Source organism: Halichoeres trimaculatus, unplaced genomic scaffold (assembly GCF_033239565.1).
Source record: "Halichoeres trimaculatus isolate MK-OKI-2021-1 unplaced genomic scaffold, fHalTri1.1 fHalTri1_scaffold_21, whole genome shotgun sequence".
Lineage (NCBI taxonomy): Eukaryota > Metazoa > Chordata > Actinopteri > Labriformes > Labridae > Halichoeres > Halichoeres trimaculatus.
In genome coordinates, this window is record NW_027437199.1 from 296,356 (window position 1) to 322,341 (window position 25,986).

A 25,986-nucleotide genomic window follows, 5' to 3' on the forward strand; every position below is an offset into this window, starting at 1 on the left:
GAGAACTTGCTTTGCAGCCTGAGTAGTTCTTCTTTCAATTGTTATTGTCGCTTTAAAAAATCTTTAATTCACTTAAACTTCGTCTCGGCCGCGTCGAAAGTGGGAGAAAAGTGCTTTTCTGGTCGGAACATGGAACTACAAGGCCTGCAAGAGGCGTTGAAAGTAGAAATCCAATGTCATCAGGTAAATGAAACATCGTGTTATTCTACGCTTATTGGTGTTGTGAGAGAGTGAGAGCAGGAGGGGAGAAATGTGAAGGGATGAGAGGTGAACACTGCGAGAGGAGAACTATGCGACATGTCTGCTACCGACACAGCCTACTCTCCTAAGTCTTATTAAGTGCACTTTTCACACTTACTTTAGCCCATTGTCGTGGCTCTTTTCCGCGAGCAACAAGAATTGTGAGTGGTAATGCAGTGCTGGTGCTGTGTGGCGATCAGGACGCGACCTGCATATTTATGAGGTGCAAGAGTCTCTGTGGCTATCATCCCCGCTTTGTTCCTCCCTTACATACTAACTTTGTAATTCCCATTTCACTCCTCCATCCTTTACAAACTAGTTGCACAGATGAAGCAGCACCCACAGGCAAACCTCACGTACATCTCTCCTCTGCTTCTTCATATGCGAATTGGGGAGTGTGTGAAACTTTATCAGCATAAATCTCTCAGTCTGTTATAATATCTGTTAGCTTCTTAAATCGTGACTTTGCTGAAAAATCCCATCATATTTTCGGCTGAGTTGTGTCAGATTAGGAGCTCATGTCTGCTGGAAATGTTTTGTTAAACAGTAGGATGGAGAGCTGAACGATAGTCAAACAAGAAAACAGCCCTAAGCGATTGTTTTTGACATTTCTCTTCCTATTGTTGACGCTTTTCTCCCGGTATAACTAACCACATCAGCACGGTGGATGTGAAGTGTCAAAGCCCTGTTGTTATTGTCTCATACTGGGTCTCACTGCACTCAAAGTTGTGTAATGTTGAAAAATTTTAGCGTCCATTTTGAGTAGGTCGACATGTTTCTGGAGAGTAACGGTGGATGCTCATAAAGGAGCAGCTAGGCTAACTATCCGGCTAACACTTTGAGGAGAGTTGAAGTTACAGCGGTCAAATCGACCACCAAAAGCGCCGTGTGGATGCTTTTTAACGTCTTTTACACGGTCTAACACATCGGTTTTGTTACTTTATAGTTAGTCTGGTGTAGTGATGTATTGTTCACGAACGAGTCGGGTCTTTGAATCGAGTCTTTTCAGCGTTTGAGGAGGTGGTTGTTGTTTGCCTTTTCTTTAAAATACGGCTAATATCAACAATGCTAAGTCTAATCTGAAAACAGGAAACGTAATCTTTGATTACAATCAATGAGTTCCTGACTTTAGCTGAAACTTGAGGAACCAAACTTTGTAAGACTTTTAAATGGTGGATGCCCAGTAATATAAGTAGGGAGGGGTTGACAGGGATGGCAAAATAACGTTGAAATCTGTAAGGAGTATTGTTTTCTTCTATTTTAATCACACTGAAAAAATGAGGTTTGTCTGTACTAAGGATTTGCTATCTCCACCTGTATTACTCAGTATAATGGTTGTAAATGTGTATTTATTCAGTTTTCCATCATACAGTCGTAGTGTCTCACAGTTAACAAGGATAGTGATTGTTTTACTTCAGAAGTTCCAGATAATTAATTTAGAAATAAGTTTTGCACAGTTATTTTAAATTACAATTATTTACCACTGCAAGTACTGTTTAACATACTTATACAGGTTATCATCATCACACTTGACTTGATATCAAGTTTTTTATACCACCCCTAGTGTAAACTTATAGTTTGAAAGTGCATTAAAAGATACTATTTAAATTGATATGTATTAGGAGACAGAATAAAGGAGCTTCATTAATAAAAAACATTATATTCAGAAGTTTGAGGGAAAATAAAACAGTCTCTGTTACAAATCTGAAAGTAAAAACACACCATTGGGTCTGAAATGTCATCCAAATGTGGGAAACATGGAGGCAGTTTGTTATTTTATTCCACAAAACCAAAAATGATGACTTTAATATAAGCTAACTGCTAAATTGTCTGACTATCATAACCAGAAAACCTTTTCTGTAACCTGAGTAAAAAGATCCGATCCCTGAAACGAGCCCAAACTCCCATCACTGTGTCTGGTGGTATTATTTCTTGCTGGTCACATGACCGCAGCGCTGCGTTTGATTGGCCCACTCTTCCACTTTTACTTTTTTACTCTCTTTAAGGCCAGCAAACGGTGTCCTACATTAACTTCTTGAAGCTAAGTAGTTAGCATGTTAGCATGAGCAGCAGCAGGTCTGATGGATGCTGAGAGAGCGCAGCAGCAGCGTGTTCAGCACCTCGGCCAGCTCCTCCTGCTCCTCCTGCTCCTCCAGCTCTGTGTGCTGCTGCACCGCCCCGCTGCTGGGTCCCAGCCCGGCAGCTCACACAACTTCCTCACATCGAACACACAGATTTGTTATTCCACCTCTCTTTATCATGTTTTATTTAACTGTTAGAGGCCTGCTCCCCTCCTCCTCGCTTCAATCGATCCCTCCCCAGTTTGCAGGGACTTGATTTGTTGCAGCTAAACCCATTAAAGTTGCTCTAAAGCCACATAAAAAAAGACAAAAGCTCCATGCAGCTGTTGTTCCACTTTCTGCTTGGTGTTTGGCGTGAATCCTGGATCTAAATCCTTCTTGTGTTGTGTTGTGTTGTGGTGTGTGTGTATTTTCTTTCCTCTTCTTCTTCTCTTTTCAGTTTGGTAGTGGAAGCTTCCATTTTGAAAGAGAAAAGGGGGGTGGTTTCCTCCCCCCTCTAACATGGAGAGGAGAAAAGTCTGCAGAGTTTCGTGCAGGAGGAGGAGGAGGAGGAGGAGGAAGAGGAGGGGGGATGGGCCCCATTCATGCCTAACATTACCATTTTGATTGCTTTGATGCTGTTTTTGGTTTGGAGGGGGGGAGGGGCGGCAGGGAAAGAGAGGCAGAAAGCCCAGTCAGCAGAGCACGGCGCTGTTTTTAATCACAACCCACTACACGGCGTTTTTTCTTCTTCTTTAGCTGCAAAATGTGACCTTTACTTTTCCCTCCGTGTACTCCTGAACTGCTGCTTTTCTCTCCAACCAAACGAGGCTTAAATTAAACATCCACGGCAGATTTAATGATGATCCTGGCTGGAAAGTGAGCACACTTTGAGGCTGTGTCAACATTAGCCGTGGCAAGAAATCAACTCGCCTTGAACTTTAAGCAGCTCGCGGAGCCAGCGCTCATGGGTTGGAGGCAGGAATAATTAGATATCTGCACAAGTTGTTTATTAGCAGGATTGAGGAAACGTCTGCTGACCGTAGGAGAGGTTGTTTCACGGCCACACTTTGAGACAAGTGGATGAATTATTCTTCAGCCTTTTCCTCTTTGATATCCATGTTTTGAATAAGAATCTGTTTTAATCAGACGCCAGGGAGTTTGAAGATGCAAAACAAAAACAGGGGAAGATTTCTGTGCAACATAAAGTCGGATTAGAGAACGTTTCTGCAGGTTTAATCCTCTAAGATTCAATCTTAAACCTCTCTTTTCTCTCTCTTACGTCTTTATAATTCACCTTTCTGTGTGTTTGGCCCTGGAACATGAATGAGAATTGTAATTCTTTCACCAGGCTAAGTTTCAGGCTAAAGCTTAGCAGAAGGTGAAGTTTTGACAGTAAGACTGACTTTAAATTGTGGTTACAAACAAAAATATCCTGCATCCATGAAGTGGATTTCAGTTTTTCTCTCCTCAGATTCACTATCTCAACTATTTTTGCATCAAAAGCAGGTTTTAGTTAAATGTAGCTCTGATTATTAGCCGTGTTTTCCTGGTGTAACCACTTTAACCCTGGAACATGAATACATTTTGCTGTTCTTGTTGTAGTTGATGCTTTTCACTGGGTAAACTAGTCAGACCAGCTTGTTAAAAGTCATGTTCACGTCTTTGGTTGTGTCTTGTTGTTGAAAACGGTCAGATTAGCCGTTAGCATCTTGCAGGTGTTGGATCAGAAGGTGTAAATAAAGTGGAGGACTAACAGGAAACCAGAGGAAAGTTGTCTTTCTGAATTTTCCCTCTCCTCTCGTTGTCTTTGACGCGCTCCCTGCCGCTGTAACATCTGTCTCACCCGTCTCACCCGTCTCACCCGTCTCTGCGTGTGTTTCTCAGCCTCAGATGAAGAATAGATTAATTGATTCTCTTTCACTCTGCTCCACTTGCTCTGTGTTGCATCATGGCGTCAGATTTTACCAACTTGTCAGGTGGAGCGGAGTTGTTTTTCTCCTTGATAACCCCGGTTCACGGCGCCTCTGTGGAGCTGGTTCTGATTGGGTAAAGCAGATCACTTTGTTTCCAGTGTGTTCAGCTGAAACTGGAGCGTTTACTGCTCATGTTTGGCTCCGTTTCTGGTCTCACTGTTAAGTGCTAACAAAGGCCGCAGCTACTTGACTTGAAAGATTTCCAATGAGTGAAGTAAAGGCAGCATCTGTTACCATGGAGACGCCTGCTTCTTACACATCCACCGAGAGTGAAGCTCATTAAGGCGCTTTTTAAAGTTGCACATAAGGACCTCTATACAGCGGGTGGATTTCAATATACAGAAAGCGTGTGTGTGTGTGTGTGTGTGTGTGTGTTTAAAGAGCACAGACACACAGAGGAAGTTCAAAGTGGAGGAGTGATGAAGAAGAGGTTGTAAAGCTGCTTTTATTTAGTCTGAACAAAGATTTCTGATCTGGTAAAGGCATAGAGGTCGTCTGATTGGTGGATCCTAACGATGACAGCTCCTGTGATTGGACGATTTGGCAGAAAGGAACACACAGATGTATGTTTCAGTCAGCCTTTCTCATGAGAAACTGTTTTTCTGGATGTTTTTCTGGATCAAAAATCAGATCTGACATGAAGCCTTTTGGATGAGGCGTTCAAGTGCCCCAAAAAAATCACAAAAACATAAATTCAGCCGTTAAAAACAGCAACAATGAAGTCTTTGAAGTCTTTTAACTTTATTTAGCTGCTTTGTGTCTGTGGTTGTGAATATTTTCAGCTGCAAACACCTGGAAGCTGCTCTTTGGTTGATTTTCTGAGTTAATGTGCTGTTGGTGAAGACCTCCCTAAGTTAATTATTCAGTTTTTCCTCTGAGTGTTTTCTTACACACTCACTTCAGGTGACAGTGTTTCATTAAGCAAACCTTGATTGTCTCTTCTTTTGGCAGCATCTTGTTTTTTTATAGTTTAATAATTTAAATATGAGGCGCATTTGGAGAGTTGTTCAGTTGAATCCTCCGCTCAGATCTCTTTTGGATCAGGAGCGTCTAATTCATCGCTTGTTGAAGGTAAAATTTCCAGTTTTTTTCTCCTTTTTGATTTTGATTAAAAACATTTTTAAAAAGAAGATGTTGATTGTTATTTTTTACAGTATGTTGACTGTTTGTTGTTAACTCTTATTTCTTGGAGCTGTGTTTCCTGATGTGAATTAATGATGTGTTTCTGATTTATTCATAAAGTCGTTCCCTCTGACTCTTTCTGTGGGTTTAATCCACGTCACCTGGTCTGAACTCTGCAGTCTGTGGGTTAAAGAAGTTATCCCGAGGTTCGCGTGCACAGATGTGACTGTTTCTTCTTCTTCTTCTGTTGGTTATCCTGTTGATGTGCAGTGATCCTCTGCTCTCTGACTCCGTCCTGGTTAACTTCCCTCTTTTAATCCTGTGGAAACAATCAATGGATTATTTCAACAATCATTTAACACCAAACCCTCCAGCAGCTCCTGTAGCTCATCTTTAAAGTGTATCTTCAGTTGTTTCTTCTCTTGTTGTGGTGTGACGTGACGAGCAGATGGTGTTTGTGGGGCGTCTGAGAGCTGTTTTCTTTTTGGGATGAGACGACTGATCAGGCTCTGAACACACGAGGAAGACTCAGACTGAGTGTTGGTCCAACAGGAGATGAAGACGTCTCCTCTGTGAAAACATCAAATAATAACCATTTACTCAGTCAAACTACTTTAAACTGCTGCTGTGTGATGAATAACTCCAGCATGAACCAGACCTAACAAACACGCATGACCTGACTGTGTCATCATGAGGCGTGTGTTTACAGGAAGTGTGATGTCATCAGAGCCAGCCGCAACAACTTTACTGACTTTTTGCTTCATGTTAAGACTTTTTGATAGTTATAGTTATAGTTATAGTAATTGTTATATTAGCTGTTTGAAAAGTTATATAAGTAGTTATATTTCTGCTTAAATACCAGGTTGTATAATCAGAGATCTCTGCTCTGAATTCATGGAGCTGCCTCTAAAGATGGAGGAGCAGGAGGAGGAGCAGGAGGAGGAGAAGGAGAAGGAGTGGTTTCTACAGGTAGACCAAGCTGCAGTCTGACCCCTGCTCCTCTCATTTCCATGCTGAGCGCTGACTTTGGGAAGTGTCCTGGGTCCAGCTGAGGGGTAAAGGTTTGGATCTGACCTGGTTCAGTTCTGGTGTTGGACGTCTGAAGTTTCTTTGCTTTTGAATCTTTTCTTGTAAAATTAGAGGGAAAGTGAAGTGAGAGCTGCAGTCATGAAGCCGTGAGTATCTCCTTCAGCTGAGCTGGTCTAGTCCTCTGAACCCTCCTCCCTCCCAGAACCAGGACAGACCCACCGAGCCTCCTTCAAACCCAGCATGGACCTGCAGGAGTAAATCTCTGAGAGTCTGCAGGGAAAACTCTGGTCCTTTACACCAATCTGCTCTCCAGTTAGTCCAGCATGAGTCCCTAAACCCGGCCCGGATTACCAGCCCTACAGGAGGCCGTAATGAGCCCGCCTGGGATTAGGCAACGTTTGCTTTCTGTTGGTGGGAAAGTTTGCAGCCTGACGGCCACTAAATCCTGTCCTCTGTGCGCCGAATCTGCCCGCCGCCGCTCCCCGACGAGCCTCCAGCGGCCTGCGGCAGGAGGGCAGAGCGAGGACGTCTCATTACTGCGCCGAGCTGGAGGGGAGGATCCTCTGGGGCCGCGCTTCAAGAACCGGGTTATTTCTGTAGTTTAAGAAGAGTCGAGGCTTTTTAGCTCAGAGTTTTACATTTAAAGTTTAACTCTCTGCACCCTGCATGAGAGTAACCAAAGACCAGCTGGATCAGAGGAGCTGGATCAGAGGAGCTGGATCAGACCAGAAACCTCAAACCTTCAACCCTTCAAAGCGTGGCGTTGTTTTCCTCTCAGGTGGCGTCCTCTCAGGTGGCGTCTCCGTCTCCTGCAGCCCTCTGAGGAGTTTCTCTCGGGCACTAACTCGGCCATCAGGATGAACCTGAGCGTCTGTCCGTCTCTGACCCACAGGGTGCTGCAGTGCATGCTGGGATGTGCTCCAGTCCAATCATCACCCTGAGCACATGGAGCAGAGCCTGGTGGACGGTGTCTGCAGCTCTCTGATTGACTGAACACCTGACAGAGGTGTGTGTGAGAGTGTGAGTGTGTCTGTCTCAGAGGACGTGGGTCTGTCCTCTTTCGTCCAGAGAATCCTCCTCCTCCTCCTCCTCCTCCTCCTCCTCCCCCTCTCCGTTTGTTTCTGTCTGTAATCATCACGTTTGATGAAGACACGACGCTGGAAACTCTGATGACTGGTCCTGAGGGAGGACACGCTCTCTGTCACCAAACACTTGACGTTTCCTCCGTGTACAGTGGAGAGCATGTGGAGGAGTCTTTCGTGCTCCCTCCAGGTGTTTCAGGAGGTCAGGGAGTGGAAACTGTCAGAGCTTTGAAGCTTTGAAGGTTTGTTGTGATGTTTAGGAAACGTCCTGTTCTCCTCCTCTGGTAGAGAGTGAGTCAGCGTCAGGTCTCAGAGAAGAAGGAGAGCTGCTCCTTCAGACCTGGTTTAGGAAGTGATAGGTGTCTGTGTCTGTCTGCTCCTGGTGTTAGAGATTAAAGACTGACCCTGTGATCTGGAGACAGGAGAATCATCCTGGTTCAGTTTAATGAACATATGACGACTTCTTCACTGAGGCTGTTTGAGCAGAGTACGTCCACTGATTGACGTCCATCCTCGTCCTCTGTCATGGTTTATAACAGAGCTGTTAATGCAAATGGCCTTGATCGTTGTCTTGTTGCCCTCTTGTGGTCTGGCGGTGTAGTGCAACTGCTTTTATTTTTTCCACAGGTACCGTTTAGTTCCTGGGAAAGTTCTGCTGCTAGAAAAACAACAAAGTTTAGACCAAGAGTCTTCAACCTGTGGCTCTGGGGCCTAATGTGGCCCTTTGAGTCCTTTGCAGTGGCTCCTTGTTGCTTAAAAAATATGTAATATAATCTTTAATATCATATTAAAGACACTGGCACTAAATAAAATCATGTGTTAACATTTTGTTAAACAAAATGTGCATCACCCCTTGAAAATTATTTTGAGATTTTAAGCTGTTTTTAATTTTTGCCTTTTTTTGACTTTTTGCAAATTTTGGAATTTCAAGTTTTTGACATCTTTATAAATTAAATTTTTTTTAAAAGGAAAAAATATTTTAATTTTGGAAGATTTTGCAAATTTTTAGTTTTTTTTTTTTCCAAATTCAGAATCTTGAATTTCTGCAATTGTTTGTGAAAAATTCATTCTTTCTTTTAACTTTTGCAAATTACTGACATTTTAACAATTTTTTTAAAAAAATAGCCAGTATTTGAAATTTAAACTTCAGCAATTATTTTGCCAAATTTCAAAATATTTAAAAATGTATGCAAATTATTTAATTTTATTGAAAATTTTGCAACTTTTACAAGTATTTTAAATTTTGCATATTTTAAGCAAAATATATATTTATAAATACAAATTATAAATATTTCTTTTGCATATTTATATTTTCATTACAAATTAAAAATGTTTTTTAATATTTGCACATTTATTAAAAGAAAACTTGAGACACATGCATTTTTTTTCAACTCAATAAATTTCTCAGATAATTAATTACTAGATTTTAACAATGTTTAGATTATTACACACTTTTTAAAATCTTTTTTGTGAAGATAAAGTAGATTTTGTGGCTCCTGAATGACTTTAAGCCAGCTGAGCTGAGGAAAAATGGCTCCTATGAAGGTAAAGGTTTCACCTGCTCGTGATAAACAGTTCCCTCAGAAGTCTCGTTTACACTGACTGTGAATTAAAGTGTTGGTTTGAGGGCCTGTGTCCACTGACAGCAGCACCTGTTTGTGTTAAAGCTGTTTTGTTTTTGAGGATCCAGGTGATGTACAGTCTGTGACACCTTCATGAACCAGCTGTGTGTGCTGGGTCAGGCTTCATAACCTCTGGGAGTTCATTTCACCTCCAATGCTGAGAAAAACGTTGGCGTCTTCATCTCGTTACATCCCTCTAGCTGTGGTTAGAAATCCTGTGTGTGTGTGAGTGTGTGTGTGTGTGTGTGTTTCATCCAGCAGCCTCTGCTCTCCGTCTGACGGCTCCTTATTACCCAACAGCAAACAGTCATTTCCAGAGTCGCAGAAAGTGCTGATGTAGCTGAGCTGGCAGGCGGAGCGCGGGGATGAATTAACCCGCGCTGACGGCCACGCCGCTGCCGCTGCTGCTGCTGCTGCTGCTGCTGAGAAACACTCTGTCATCTGGGAAACGCTCTGCAACAGGCCCAACCTGCAGCTCCAGACCCACGTCCTGCTGGAGACGAGGACGCAGGACGTGAACACGGTGTTTCCACACGTCAGCCCTGACTCCTCCCACTTCCTGCTGCTGCTCTGGACGTCCCAGAAATCCAGTCTCTGGCTCATCTCTTTATTTCCCTCTGTTTTAATCCCAGTTTGTTCTTCTTCCCCTCAAAGCGTCTCCGTTCTGCTGAATATTTAATCTGAGCCTGTTAAACCCTGCTCCTGCCGTTACTCAGTTTTATGGGTCACAGTTGGGGAAGCATGAGACGGAAAGTGAGTCACATTTTTTATGTATTATCCTCTGATATCAGAGTGATGAAGAGGAGGAGGAGGTACGGTGAAGCTGCTCAAACAGATCCAGCAGTTTTCAGCTGTTTCTGATTATTTAATCATTTATAATCATTAATCAGAACGATCCAGTGTAGTGAGTGTTTTCTGCCCCGTTATGAAGATCAACTCATGTCTTTGGGACTTTTTTATGACGCTGTGTGAAACTTTTCTCCTGGGTGAGGTGTCGGCAGCATCTGAGGCCTTACGTTGATTTTTTTGTATTATCCTCGCTGTGACGGGAGCAGCTGATGTTCAGCCCTGAGTTTAACTTTCAGAGCGAAGCTGAAAGACGTCAGTCGGTGAAATCGCTGAAACGCAGAGCGAGCACAAAGCGTGGTGTCCTCGCCGTACTCTGACTGTTCACACAGGAAGCAGAGACTTGTTGGTTTGTCCCTCTCTGGCTCCCGTACTCTTACTCACTACTCAAACAGAAGGCTCTTCTTTGTACTATATGTTCTCTGTTTTGTCCCTCTTGGGCTCTTGTACTTTCTCTCTGCCCACTCAAACAGAATAGATGTTCTCCTCCAACGTGAGACGCGAGCCGAGGGTTTGAAGAGCAGCAGAGCCGTCCACGTCCACAATTATTATCATTTTTCATCCTTTTAGTTTCTGATTTAAAAAGAAAAAATGTCTTAGGACTTTTTTTAAACCAAAGATGACAAAAAAAAGCTCTTTTCACTCAGAAAATCTCAGATATGTGTCATTAATGTGTGACTGTAAAGATAAATCAGCTGGAAACACCTCATTATATTTTTGTTTTCACTTTCTTTAGATTATTTTTAAAAACTTCTACTCCCATGAATCAGCTTTTCTTATCAAACAGTTAAACTATCATCATATTTTGTCTTTCCCTCATCAAAACCAGAGCTTTATTTTACAAACTGATCCATCTTTTCTCCTAAATTGCATATTTTTTAATGCAAATCTGATAAAACTGCACCTTTTTCTCCTTGAAGAATGTGGTGATCTTATTCTCAAAGTGGTGTCATCTTTAAAAACAGGAAAGGGGATTTTTTAGGAGCATTTTTAGGGTCATTACGGTACAGATTGCTCTCTAACTGATCGGACTCCTCGGTGTCTGGGTTGCAGGACAGGATGTTGCTTCCTGTGTGGTCAGGTTGTCCCTGAGGAGTCTGAACCAGCAGCGTGGAGTCATGGCGAGGAAATCCTCCTGTATTTTAACCACCCTGAGTCAGAGTCGTCTGTCCCGCCGTGGCGTTGAACACGTTTCCTCTGAGCGTACAGACTCTCTCCGTTGAGGTGTGCTCAGCAGGTGCAGCGTGACATCAGGTGCAGCAGGAACGCTGATCTCCTGTAAAACATGTGACCTCATTAGGAAAAGCAGCGTTTTCTTCTTCTGTGGTGCATTTTGAAGGTGTCAGGTGAAAGTGTGTCTTCCTCCCCTCAGGGAGCGGCAGAGTCATGTACCGTGGAGTGGCTGCGCGGCGCGGATTATCCTCCCCAGGAAAGCGTGGAAATTGCTGTAATAATTCAGAAATGGCCTCCGTGCATCATGAGCTGAGCCGCTCTTTTCTTTTCTGGAGGTTTGTGTTAGCGTGGAGGAGACAAAGTGCCACAGTGGCTGATGGGTAATCTGCATGTTTTGTTTGTGAGAGCTCTTTGTGGCGTCTGGTTTTTCCTGCAGAAGTCCGTATCATCGCTCAATTTCACGCAGACCTGAAGTTAATTGTTGAGGTTTCATGGACGTCAGAGAGCAGAGGGGGGGCAGGAGCTGCACAAATACTGTCAGGGATATCGACAGGTCTGGTATTTACAAAGTTCAGCTGGTTCACGGTCCAGAGGAGGGACTCTGACAGCTGCAGGCTGCACGGCTCAGAGACAGACACACCAGGTTGTTGGTTCAACTTCAGCAGCTGGAGCAACTTTATTCAACTTTAAACCAGGGAGACGAAAAGACAGAGGCACAAAGTGAAACAGTTCAGTTATAACTGACTGTGTGTGATGGACGACACTTCTCAACCTCCTCAAAAGTGAAGCCAAAACACCCCAGCTCCAGGCTTTCAGTGTTGAAGGACATACTGCAGGTTACATTTTTTTTTGAGTTAACACTTAATATGGTCTGATAAAGGCAGTAGATTAAGTCAATCGCTGATTTTGTTTGATATTCAACAAAAAAGGCACAAATTTAGAGGAAGAAGTGTCTGTTTTCAGTATCGCGTTATTTGACGTCACAAAATGGATTCACATTCCTTCACCCCGCTTTGAGATAATGTGAATAACAGGTTGGTATTAGTGAGATCAGGCCTTTCGGGTTGTGTTTATTGTGTTTCTTCCTCAGTATTATTTAATTTGACCATCCTTTGAGATGATTCAGATGTGTTTGGATTGATGGATGCAGAAATATTAGCTTAACAGGACACTGAGTCCACTTTTTCAGACTCGGTGAGTTAGCTTTCCTGCTCAGATTCGTTTTGGTGCAGCTGACAAGACGGGACTTTGTTTCTGCATCAGTCCCAAAAAAACGCAGTCGTCCGTGGTGCCCGTTTCGCAACAGGAAGGTTGATGTGATGGAGTCTATTTTATAAAGTCTATGGATGGAGTTCAGGATGGGATACCGGAGCCGGGTGAGACTGACGTGGCTACTTTCCTGTCAGACATCTCCTGCTTCACCGGGAGCAGCAGCCTCCAGCTCGGCTCCCGATGACAGACGTAAACAAGGATTGTCAGAGATTCAACCTGAGATTCAACCCGATGGAAACGTGAGCTGAGCACCGTTGCTAAGTCTTGGTTTTCTGACTCTGGATCAGTTGGTAGACCCCTTATAGACTTTATGTCTGTCTCTCTATGGGCTTTTTCATGACGGCTCACAGCATGTTGATTTATGACCAGCTCTTACACGTACTACTTTTTTTTGAAGTCAGTGAATCTGATTTCAAACTTTACATATGTTGATGTGAACACAGCGTTAAGCTACATATCACTAGCTAACAGCGCTAACTCACCAGGACACCTGCTCCGTTCTCCTCTGGTTCTCCTCACACCACACCTCCTCTGCTCTCCTACGGACGTTACTCCTCCTCATCCTGCTCAGTTCCTGCTCTCCATCTTTCCTAACAGGCTCATAATTATAACCAACATATGGATAGACACACAGATTATCTTCCTCTTCATTAACAGCAGTGACAGTCTGATCCATGTTAATGTTAAACTGAAGCAGAGGGACTCCTGACTGTGACGTCACCTTCAAATGCTGGTTTTTAATGCAGAAGTACAAAAACTTGTACTAAATACGACCCTGTGGTTTATTAATTTAGGAATTTCTTTTGGGTTTTTAAGTTATTTTCCTGTCAATTTCTTAACAGTTGTCTTTTACCAGCAATATGCCCTTTAACTCATTTGGAGTTGCACTCAGCGCTGGAGGAGCCTCATTGGTCAGCAGAGCTTCAGTCAGGGGGTTAGCATCAAATGCTAAATGACAAATTAAACTCAACATAAAATCAACTCATGGACGTAAATCAGCTTCGCTAACGTGCACTTCAGTGACAGAAAGTCCAGTTAACGTGTATTTAAACAATGCTGCAGCCAGCCAGTAGGGGGAGCTCTGATTGCTTTGACTTCACTTTTGTGACTCTGTGCTTGATTGCTCTTCCTGGCAGATGTAGATGATGTACAGGTCGTGCTACGCCAGTGTTTCTCAATCCTGGTCCTGGGACCCCCTGCCCTGCATGTTTTAGATGTTACCTCAATCCAGCACACCTGATTCAAATGATCAGCTCGTTATCAAGCTCTGCTCTGCCTGATAACGAGCCATTCATTCGACTCAGGTGTGCTGGATTCAGGTAACATCTAAAACATGCAGGGCAGGACTGAGAAACACTGTGCTACGCTGACTTTTGTGTTTTTGAATTTAAAGAATAAAGAGAGTTGAATTTTCCGGAGGGTGAAATATGATTTCAAAGCAAATAAATTTAATGTTTAAAAACTAAATTTGTTTTCAGATCATGCTTTTTAAATTCTCTTTCTCAGCACAAATGATAAAAGTGAGCTTCTGAAAACGTGACTTGCTTTGAGTCTGCAGCGATTAGACAGAAACAGATGAAGCAGAGTGATTTAGAAATCCTGTGGCAGAGTTAGTATCCAGTGTTTTGGTTTGAGGAGTTGAAATGCATGCTGGGAGCTGTGACTGAGGTGGATGTGTGTGTTGTGTTGTCTCACAGACTCTGTGGTGCTCGGTGTGTGTGTCTCTCTGAGGACCGTCTCCAGTCTCTCCAGTCTCTTCAGTCTGACGGACAAAGCCTCCCTGCCTGATTCCTCCTTTCACTCCTCTTAATGAACTTCCTCACTTCCTGGCGCCGCGTCCGTATCATAGCAACGTGTTTTATCTGCCACAGGTCACCTGGGCCGAGGCTGGGCGTGCTCCTGAGACTGAGCACGCTCAGAGCTTCAGAAAGAAACACGCTCAGGGTTTATTCAAGCTTCAGTGAGGAGGTTCAGTCTGAGTCTTTATTCCTCCTCCTCCTCTTCCTCCTCGTCCTCCCCGTGTGTCCCGTCTCAGAGATGACGCTCGAGCAGATTCCCCGACATGAAGCAGCTCGTGAGCTCTCTGGTGCTGAACAGATTAGAGCTGTGCTCAGGTTTGAGTCATCACTTACCCGTCAATCAGAGCGGGACACGGCTTCATTAATATTAACGAGATGAAGAGGAAACATCATGTTGGCTTTTATTACACTGATCTTCTCTCTCCTGTCCTCTGTGGGCGGAGCCAGGACGCAGGAGTTTCACACGGCGCCGTGTGTTTGACTGATGCTGATAAACTCAGAGATGATTAAAGAGAAATCCTCCTGACAGCCACGCCTCCAGCCGTCAGAGCGTCTCTGCTCAGAGTAACTGAAGAGTAACCCTCTAACTCAGTGAACTCACCTTCAACTCACCTGTAGTTTGGAGGACAGGTGTGAGTTTTTCTCCAGATTAGGATCGCTCCGTGGTCGAAGCGTTTCTCCCTCCTGTAAAGGGCGCCGCGTTCAGAGCAGGCACAGTATCGACTTTTTCCTGATAAGGTTTTCCAGCTCCGCTCTGTTGATAACCCAGCATGTGTGTGTGTGTGTGTGTGTGTGTGTGTGAGTGTGTGTGTGTGTGTGTGTGTGTGTGTGTGTGTGTGTGTGTGTGTGTGTGTGTGTGTGTGTGTGTGCGGTCAGCAGCTTAAGCGGCTGATCACACCGCTGTGCTCAGTCAGCAGCCGGACCGAGCAGAAAGAGCCGCTTTATCATCAAACGCTGAGCTGCCGCTTCAACCTGCGCTACCAAAGATTAGCCTGACAGTTACCATGGCAACCGCACCTGAAACGTCTCCACGGGACATTTCAGAGAGGAAACGTCCTGAAAACTTTTTTTTTGCCTTCATGTTAAAAACAGATCTAATCTGCTGCTGGTCGGACTTCCTGAGTCCTGCTGCAGGGTTCAGGGACCAGGTCCAGGAAAAACAGGATCCAACACAGTTTCTTTGTTTAGAAATCAACGTTACTATGATGGTTTTTCCTGATTGAATCATGAAAAACAAAGATTTACCTTAGTTTTGGTTGTATTTGTCCCTTTTTTGTGATTTTGAATGTTTTGACTCTTTCAGTTATCAGAGGTGAAATCGTCTTTGTTGACATGTTGGTTTCTTTAAAGATGCACTCTGCGTACATGTTTCAGTTTTCTTGTCATTCTAGTTGTGATCAGCTGACCGTCTGATCCAGATCCACCCATAAACCCGAGTCCCCGTCCCCCCACAGACTGACGGCCTGACCGTGCAGTGATCCCGTTCAGTCAGAGCGTGTCTCTCAGACGGCGACGTGTACGGACAGGTTTGGAGGGTCACACCCAGCCGACGTGTGATTGAACCCCCTCCTCCTCCTTCAGACTGACAGGCTCACAGGCTGCACCTCCTGCTGCTCCTCTAACCCTCATCACCTCCGTCTGTCAGAGCGAGGACGAGGAGCAGAGACTCTGTTTCTCTGGATCTTCCTCACGCTGAGAGTGTGCAGCTGCTCCTCCAAACACCGGCTAGAAATCTGATTTAAGGTGTTAGATTAACGTCTCAGCTGCGGCTTCGCTGCGACGTGTCCTGGCTCTGGAAATTCAACTCCACGTTTTCAGAGCTGCAGAGCTGCAGAGCTGCAGAGCTGCCTGCAGGGTCAGGACCAGAGACGGTGTCATGTTTGACTCCACTTCCTGTAAGAAAAGAGAAAGAGTTCAGAACGTGTTCAGCTGATAGTGACGAGTGGCGTGGAGGAATACTGCCCCCTGCCATGGTGGAGGAGGACGCACGCTGGTCGATGCGTCGATCCCCTCCCGCTGCTCGTATGTGGAACAAGGACAGTCGTCCAATCAGAAGGCTTAATTGAGAAGCAGCTGTAGCTGGAGCTAACTGTGCATGTCAACACACTGCATGACTCTGAGGTCATTTACACTGATGCTACATTTACGTGTGTATACCTTTAAGACGGTCTGCGTCATGCGGGTAGTTTCAGACAGTGTCATCAAAAAGTCAGTTTAAACTCCAACTTTCCTCTTCCTCATCGTGTATTTCAGCAAATCACTGCGCGTTTCATTTGTATAAATACATAAAGTTTACATCAGGTGTAAATACCTGAGGATGTGGCTCAGACCAGAGTCTGTTACCCCCCAGAACCAGACCCAGGTCTGTGGTGTCTACAGCTGGATCGAGCTCAGCGTTTCCAATGTCCCCATCATCAACGAAAGGCTTCAAAAGTCTGTGTCAGAAATCAATGGGTGATGTCACAAAATGACAGAGTCTGTAGTTACCACACAATAAATAATAAAGTGATATAAAGTAAAATAAATAAATAAATAAAAATTAAATGAAATAAAGTAAAATAAATGAATAAATAAAATACAATAAAATAAATAAAGTAAAATAAATAATAAAAAAATAAAATCAATAAAGTTAGATAAATAAATAAAATAAAATAAATAAAGTGAAATAAATAGGTAAATAAAATAAAATAAATAAAGTGAAATAAATAATAAAATAAAATAAAATGAATTGAAATAAATAAAGTGAAATAAATGAAATAAAATAAATAAAGTAAAAGGAATAAATAAATAAAGTCAAATTGCATGCTAAATCGCAAAATTGGTAAAAAAAAAATCGCAATTAGATTATTTTCCAAAATAGTTTAGCCATACTGACTCGTCAGCAGAGCTGGACGACGTCTGCAGAGAGTTGTTGGTTGCAGAGTCCGAACAACTTGGTGCAACTTTTATCGCTTTGTGAAAAGTTTGTGTCTGTTGGTGATTGTTCGACCTGTGAACCAGTTTATGAAAATAACTTTTTAACACAACTTTACACAAACAAGGTGGTCAGAAACCTGTTAAAAAGCTTTATAAACACAGAACATTTGTTTACCAAAAAATAACTTAGCATAGCTTAGCATAGCATACACTGCTAACGTGTTGTTAGCAAACAGAGGTTATGGATGCTTGTTTTTACTCAGTATGCTTTCTCTTGGTGTTTACCTAGAGTGAAGTTGGTACGTGTTTGAAGCCTGTGTTTTAGTATGGGGGAAGCTGAGTTCACCTGATGCATATTTTAGTGGATGATCAAATGAATCTGGGTTTATGAACCAGAGATGATCAGTTTTTGGATTAAATTCCTCCACACTGTGTCCTGTGTTGGGTAAATCCTGGAGACTTTCACAGACTGTACTTTTCTCACACTCCCTGCAGATGAAGTTAGTGATGTGTGCAGATGAAGAGAAGCAGGATTTTCTGTCTCTTTGTCTCCGAGTGAGGAAAGGAGAAAGGAGAGAGGAGAGGAGAAAGGAGAAAGGAGAAAGGAGAGGAATGTTTTTGTCTTTCCTCAGCAGCTGGTTCCTTCTCAGCCGGCTGTCCGGCCTCATTCACCGCGCGCTGATTAGCTTTTTGTTGCTCTCCCTCTGTCTCCTGCTCCTGTGTGTGTGTGTGTGTGTGTGTGTGTGTGAGGAGTGTGTGTGGGTGAGGAAGTGGTGGGGCTTTTTTAGGAACAAACAATAGACTCACTCAGCCAGCTAAACAGACAGCAGCAGAAAGAGGTCAATTATGGAAAAGGCCTAACAAAGAGCAGAGAAAGTCGTGTGATTAGTCTTTGTTATGGAAACCAGCTCGGCTCGGAGGCTGCAGAGATTGGTCTCCTGCTGTCAGCGCCTCCTGATTGGACCTCAGAGTCCATGGAAAGGTAAAAATACTCCTGCAGCTCCTGCTGCTCCTGCAGCTCCTGCAGCTCCTGCAGCTCCTGCAGCTCCTGCAGCTCCTGCAGCTCCTTCTCTCTGTTTCCAGCTGCATCCAAACACCACAGTCCTCCAAATCCTCCTTTGAGGCTCCGCTCTGTGTGGGAGGAGCCTGTGTGTCATTTGCATACTTCCTCCACGCCGGCATCCCACAATGCTCCTTGTTTTTATGCATTATTGAGTCTGTGAGTGGCTTCCTTCAGAGGGTAAAGGAAGTAGGACTGAGCTGAACCAGAGTGACTTCAAAGAGCCTCTGAAAAATTGATCAGGTGGGGTTGTAGCCAAAGTAGTTTTCAGGCTGAGGCCTTTTTTCCTCAGGTTAACATCACAAATCACAAGAAACACATCATTTAGCAGCAGAGCGCTGTGCTAACACGCTTCGCTCTGAAGGTTAGCTCTGTGTGTCAGGGAATCATCAAACAGTTCCTCTGATATCAGCATTTCAGCTCAGGATAATCATCACATCTTGATTGCAACGCATCCTCGTGTTGTTCCTCTGTTTTTTTAGCCGTGCATTCATTAAAATCAGACAAAGAGAAGAAGAAGAAGCGGCGGCGGTGGTGGCGGCGAGGATTGGAGCGTGTTATTAGATGAACCTGACCAAAGCAAACAGATGCTGGAAAGTGGAAAAATCTGAAGCTGTTTTTTTTCAGTCTGTGGAGGGAAATAAGTGAGGGAGTGTTTGATCGTGGTTTGATGACTAAAGGGGTCTCTGAGGGACAGATTCAGGGGCCTGTGGGAGCTGGTCTGGAGGTAGATGACGCCCTGGCTTCATGAATCATGTTTAATAATCAGGTAATATTTTATAAATCACTCTGCAGCACTGACGAGTTTCTGATCCCAGAGTCAGAATAATCACATTTGTTTTCATGGTGTTTTTCCACCCCTGGTATCCACACATTGATTTCCTGTTCCCATCAGCCCCTCTGCTCCTGTTGGTGTCATCCTTTGACCTGTAGACCAGGCGTGGCCAGCCAGTCAGAGACCAAGAGCCACAGAAATGACCGTGGTACCACAGAGAGCCACGTTACACACATGCTCCTACAAACGTTGGGTCATTCTGGAGCGAAACGTGACGCGGTGAGCGAAGGTCCGTTTCTCAATGGATTTGTCGTCTAGGAGGGCTACAAAACAAATTTAGCCGGGCAGAGCAGAGCTTCCTTTTTAACCTCATAAAGACTCTGTAACAATACTGAAAAAAAAAAACCCAAAACACCAAAAGTGGCAGCCATCTTGAATTTGAAGGTTAAATAAGGTCAAATCATTATGTAACCCTGAAATATGTTCAATATTTCTCATCAAAAATAAGGTCTGAAAACATGTATTGTCCATCATTGCAGGTCGAGCCTTTAAAGAGATCATTTTGCCATTTTGGATTTTGGCCTCTCAACAATTTTCCCCGCCAATCTAAAAAATACACCCCGGCTAAATATGTTTGTAGCCCTCCTAGACGACAAATTGTTAGTAATCATAATAGTTTCTGAATAATCCATAAAATCCCGTCCTGACTTGTCTTCACTCGGAGCCGTCACTCATGTTATCTCCAGATCAGCTGATCGTCCCTGATAAATACTCTGCTTTAGCTGCTTCAGTTTGTACATGATGAGGCTCATGTCTCCATATTCCTGCTGTCGTCTCAGATATTTGTGTGAAACTGCAGTTACAGGAGTGACTGTGGCTCCTCAGAGCTCATAAAGTAACGTCTTTCTTCCTCTGATGGGTGAGGACGGCTGGTATCCTCTCTTTTCTTCCTCACAGAGCTGGAATGATAAATATTTGCTCCATGTCTTCATAGAGCAGCTTCACACCCGCTTCACACATCCAGACGTGTATTCAAACAGACACGTCGGCGTCGTCGTGGGTTCAGTGAGTTCAGGGTTTTTCACAGGTTTCTGTAGATCTTACATTTCTCCAACAAAACCCAGAGACTGAAACCAGGATCTCTGGGTTATACAAGACCTGGATTACAGAGTTATGGAGCAGATCTTAAAGATGGCGACCACAGTTAAAGCAGAATCAAAGACAGAAGATTTAAACCTGAACTGCAGTTCCTCTAATGTCCACTAGAGCGGTCTCTAAAAGTGAGTCACTCCTCTCAGAGCCCCGTCTACAAACATCCAACTCAGCAGCAAAAATAGACACATGTACAACCTGCGGCCCCATTCCTACACAGGTCACATGATTAAATCATGCTAAGGCCTGAAGTCATACATAATGAGGGGCGTGGCCTCTTTGAGTGACAGGTGAATTAGGCTGAACTTGACCTCTGGGCCTGTGTTGAAGCCTTTTTGGTGTTTTTCATGTAAATATCAGAAAAAGTTTTTCCACACGGTCAAGCTAGCTGTTTAACTTACAGCTGCTAATGCTAACACGTTAGCATGCTGACTGACCTGGCTTATTTGTTCAGTATCTGTTGATCCTTTGTTTATCTGTTGGTTAGCTCGTGGAGTCAGGGTTGCTGTTTTTGTGTCGGGGAGCTGTTACAGATCAAGTGTTGCAGTACCACTGGAAAACTGAGGGGCAGTGTTGAGCAACACAATTATGACGTTAACTTTTTCAGGAGGGATTGCACGAATCGGCCACTTGAGATTAGCCAAAGAGCAAGGGATGGGGTCTGTGTGAGAGTGATTAGTTTAAGCGCCCTCTTGTGGATGCATTGAGTAATTTCCATCCTTAGAGACACCTAGGGGTGATCAGCTGGTTGGATAATTTAAGATGTTTATATTTTCATGGGTGAGGCTGTGTTAGCTTCTTTGATCAGATGAGTAAACTTCGTCAGCCTGCTAATCTTTGGTTCATTAGCTTCAGAAACTCTGCGGTTACCAACCTTTCCCTCCTGCTCAGCTCTGCCCCCTGCTGGGAGGTGGTCACTTCAACATGTCTTTGTTAAACCAACAGAGGTGGTGTTTTCCTGAACTCAGAGCCTCTTTATGCTCAGAGACACCGACGGTGACGTGTTTTATTTACACAGCCGCTCTGCGCTAACTTCCTGACTCACACTGCATCTGACCTTTGACCTTTTGTCCATGTCTGGGTTCAGTTGTGTCTCTGCTCCCATCGGCTCCGTGTCCTCGTCCTCAGCAGCCGTTTGCCTGAGTTACCCCCCTCACACACACACACACACACACACACACACACACACACACACACACACACACACACACACACACACACACACATGCGACAACCCTCAGGGCCTCTCTGCGTCTCTCCTCCTCCTTCTTGTCCTCCTCCTCCTCCTCCTCCTCCTCCTCTCTGTGAAGGTCTCGGGGTCGAACATCACATTACATCACCCGGATGATAATAAAAAGCGCACTAAATGTCACGCTGCACTGACGATAAATAACCAGGGACTTCAGGCTGCAGGTGTTGATGCTCACTACGCCGGCTGAGGAGGAAGACTTCAGCTAGAAAATGTGTTTGTTTATTAAAAAAAACAACTTTTTAAAGTTACAAACATTCCTGAAACACCAGACACCGTCAGTTGAAGTCAGAAGATGAACCAAAAAGGAAAACAAGTCCTGGCGTCCCCGTTTGGTTGAGTAAACTAAACCTCTGCGTCCTCTGAGCGGAGATGAGTCCATGTGATATTTCCGTCTGAATCTTTTATCCCTCATGAGTTAGTAATCTATTTCCTCCAATAGATACTGCGTGTATATTTTAAAGAGGTAAAAAGCTAACAGAGCTCGTCCCCTGCAGAAAGGTCTCGTTAGCATTTTATGACTTCCATCTAATTAAACCTTAATGACGCTTCAGTCGTTAAACAGCCGTTAAACACCTGAGGGCAAACGCTCACCTTAAACTCTGCTTGTTCTCTGAGTGATGGGAACAAAGAAAGGTAAACGCTGGGCCGCAGGTGTTTCAGTCTGAGCTGGATGTGACTCACCTGGAGGATTAGCCGCGATGCTCCTGTTTGGATCTCAGCTGGGAGGAGCTGCCCTCATTCACTGAGCATCCTCTGTTTTCCCAGGATGCAACACAAGAGGAAGAGGAGGAGGAAGAGGGTGGGGATGGTAGAGGCTCGCCAAGTCGGTCATGCTACTCGTGCTACGTGCTACATTGAGCTGCAGCACTTTACACTCACAGTTTCTGTCAAAAGTAACATGAAAAAATAATAAATGTTTTCAGCTCAGACTGCCAACATATGTTTCTGTTCAAAGATACAGGAAGGGGCAGGGAATCAATCTAGCAACCTCTGTGGTGAGAGATAAAGTTGTGCTCAGGAAACTGACCTGAGGGAAACCAGTGCCCAACGTTCACATTTTTGTTCAGCCTAAATCAAGGAACGGACATTATTAATCGACTAATCCACTGATGAATTAATTGATTAATCCACTGACAGATTAATCGTTTAATCGACTAATCCACTGATGAATTAATCGATTAATCCACTGACGGATTAATTGTTTAATCGACTAACCACTGATTGATTAATCGACTAATCCACTAATTGATTGATCGTTTAATTGACTAATACAGTGATTAATTAATCGATTAATCCACTGATTGATTAATCGATGAATTGACTAATCCACTGATCGATTAATCGACTAATCCACTAACTGATTAATCGACTAATCCGCTGATTGATTAATCGACTAATCCACTGATTGATTAATCGATAAATCGACTAATCCACTGATCAATTAATCGACTAATCCACTGATCAATTAATCGACTAATCCACTGATTGATTAATCGATAAATCGACTAATCCACTGATCAATTAATCGACTTATCCACTAATTGATTAATCGACTAATCCACAGATTGATTAATTGAATAATCCACTGATTGATTAATCGTTTTATCGACTAATCCACTGATGATTAATCGATTAATCGACTTATCCACTAATTGATTAATCAACTAATCCACTGATTGATTAATCGATTAATTGAATAATGAATTATTTAGTCTAATCTAGATCAACCAGCTTTAAATCCTAACACAACAACTTTAAACTGAACACATAACTCTGCTGGTTTGTGTTTGTGAACGTAGCATGCTAGCTACCAAGGTTTTGCTTGTTTACAGTTAAATATGCTAATTTCCAACCTTCTGTTCCTGCATCATTCAGACACAGAGGCTTTTTTTATGTACAGCTGTTTGATGGAGTTTGTCAGAGGATGAAGCCGTTCAGCCTTTTAGGATCACCTCGTTGAATCAGTATCTTCTTCTTTTCTTAAATAAAGAATTTTCAGTCCTGGTAATCAGTCTTCTGTAGACCTGGTCTAGCAGCGGGATGGTTCCTGTCTCTCTGCTGAGCAGTATCTGAGTCCTCCTGTTGTTAAAGTCTGTTCGCCACGTTTCCTCAGGTGTAAACATGGACACCTGGTCTTATTTGATTTGGCATCAACAAATCAAACCACATCTGATTGTGTTTTTTTTTCCAACAAACACTTCAAATATTTACCGAGGCTTTTTCACTCAGATAAATATTTATGGGCTGCAGAAGTTGTGTGTCCCTCACAGACTCCAGGAGCTGATTGGATCCTAATGTGTTTCTAAGACGATGTGAAGCCGTTCCTAAAAGTGCAGCCTCACCCTCCGCCCTCCTCCTCCTCCTCCCCTGGTCCTCTGAAGCAGTTTGTGTTTGCTCCCCGCTCCAAACATCCAGCAGACGTGAGGATATTTTGGTGTTGTGGGGATGGAGCCCGTGTTAATCTGTGATGAGCTGTCAGGTCGACGCCTCCATGCGTCTAATCCTGCCGTCCCTCTCAGATCTGATCTCATCCGCAGATCTGCAGCAGCGCTCCAGGCAGCGCTGCTTTAACGCTGATAATGCCTCCTAGTTTGTGTGGAATATAATCTGTGGAAATCCCTTTAATCAAAGCGGCAGTGACACAAACATTGGCGGGGTAAAGACTTAATACGGCTAAATGCTACAGAGAGAAACTCCCACTGCTTTCTCTGCTGCTGGATTTAACCTCTGACTGAACCAGCGGAGAAAACACACACTTCATTTCTGTCTTTGAACGCTCGCTCTCAGGAAACTCAGGTATCCAGGAGCTGCTCACACGCCTTTAAAGAGTCGGTTTTTAATTTAACGCCGCGCTTAGCATAATGAAAGTCTCTACATATCAGAGGGAGTAAATAAAGCTTCCTGTAAACACAGCTCTGAAAGAGTCTGAGCTCATCTCCAACACAGCGAAGTCAAAGCTTCAAAACTCAGCGTCTGTGGAGCAGCTGTCGAATGAAACAGCAACACTATCATAGTCTGATCTCCGTCTCTGAGCTGAGTCTGAGCTGAGTCTGAGCTGAGTCTGAGCCGAGTCTGAGCTGAGTCTGAGCTGAGTCTGTGCTGAGTCTGAGCTGAGTCTGAGCTGAGTCTGTGCTGAGTCTGAGCTGAGTCTGTGCTGAGTCTGAGCCGAGTCTGGGCTGAGTCTGAGCTGAGTCTGTGCTGAGTCTGAGCCGAGTCTGAGCTGAGTCTGAGCTGAGTCTGTGCTGAGTCTGAGCTGAGTCTGTGCTGAGTCAGATCTGAGTCTGATCTAAGTCTGGGCTGAGTCTGGGCTGAGTCTGAGCTGAGTCTGAGCTGAGTCTGGGCTGAGTCTGAGCTGAGTCTGAGCTGAGTCTGAGCCGAGTCTGAGCCGAGTCTGATCTGAGTCTGAGCTGAGTCTGGGTTGTTTGGTGTTTGGAGGTGGAGGGATGACATCCAGGGAAAAGCTAGGAGTCAAGCTAGCAACCACTATGAGTGCTGTTATACCTCTGAGGGAAACCAGCGCCCCCTGGCAAATGTTTTTTTTTTATTCAGCCCTCAACAAGCCCAGAAATCTTTCCTGCAAGACTTTAACAACTGTTTGGATTAATCGTTTAATCGATTAATCGATTAATCGATTAATTGATTAATCGATTAATTGCATATTTTGCCAAGTTTAGCCCAGGTATCCTTCTCTTTAGGCCTGTAACCTACAGCTGTTTTGATTGTTGGTAAATTATCGTTAACAATTAATCGAGGAATCTTCTCACTGATTAATCTCCTCATCGATTAATCGGCTAACTGATTAATTGTGTCGTGAATTACACAATAACTTGATGTGTTTTATATAACAATCAGCTTCCAGATGATGTCGTGCTTTTATTTGAGCCTGTTGAGTATCTGTGTTTACCTCCTGCTGTAGATGTCACATATTTTACCCAGAATCCTCTTCTCTCAGTGAGCGTCTGTTGGTCGTCGTGGTCCGTACAAGCAGAGCTGTTCTCAGGTTGTATCTCCCTCCTCCTGAAGCTCTGTAAAGCTCAGACGAAGCTCTGGCTTCACGCCGTCGTCTCCGGCAGCAGAGGAGGTGAAGATACGGAGTCGCCTCCTCAGAGGAGCGTCTCGTCTTTGAAGTGGAGTGTGTTTTTCCTCCTTCAGTCATGGAGGATCCTCTGGGGACGCTCTGAGCCCTTTCACAGACCCCCTCCTCCGTCAGGCTCCCTGATCAGCCTCAGAGTTTGGGACACTTGTGTCTCTGAAGTCTCTGGGCTTTGAAGTGAGGAGGGTTCAGGCTCAGAGGTGCGTTCATGGTCCTGTAAAACACAGCCGCGTTGCTAATTCTGCTCTGATGAGGGCTTTGTTGTTCCTGCTGAGAGCTGGAAGTTCAGCCGTCGATGAACTGATGCTGACTCTGTCACAGAGCTCCACAGAGCTCCTCAGTCCCTCTATAAACAGCTCTCCGCTGTGATGCTACGTTAGCTTCTTATCACACATGGATCTGTTGTTTCAGACCTTTAATGAACAGAAGTTATCGTCAGTTTCCCTCCACGTTCCTCCAGTTTGTCTTCAAACACTTTGTTTTTGCTACGTTTGCACCGAGCTAGCAGTCTGTACTA

The 25,986-nt window shown here is 44.0% G+C and overlaps 1 protein-coding gene across 3 annotated transcripts in view; it reads left to right on the forward strand.

The window, feature by feature from the left end:
* Window positions 1-49: 49 nt before the first annotated feature.
* Window positions 50-25,986, forward strand: part of phf21b (PHD finger protein 21B) — an 84,088-nt gene continuing 58,151 nt past the window's right edge. For all 3 annotated transcript variants that reach the window (XM_074697978.1, XM_074697979.1, XM_074697981.1), the window contains exon 1: window positions 50-183. In XM_074697978.1, the coding sequence (XP_074554079.1) occupies window positions 130-183 (54 nt within the window). In that variant the 5' untranslated portion in view covers window positions 50-129. The remainder of the gene's footprint in view (window positions 184-25,986) is intronic.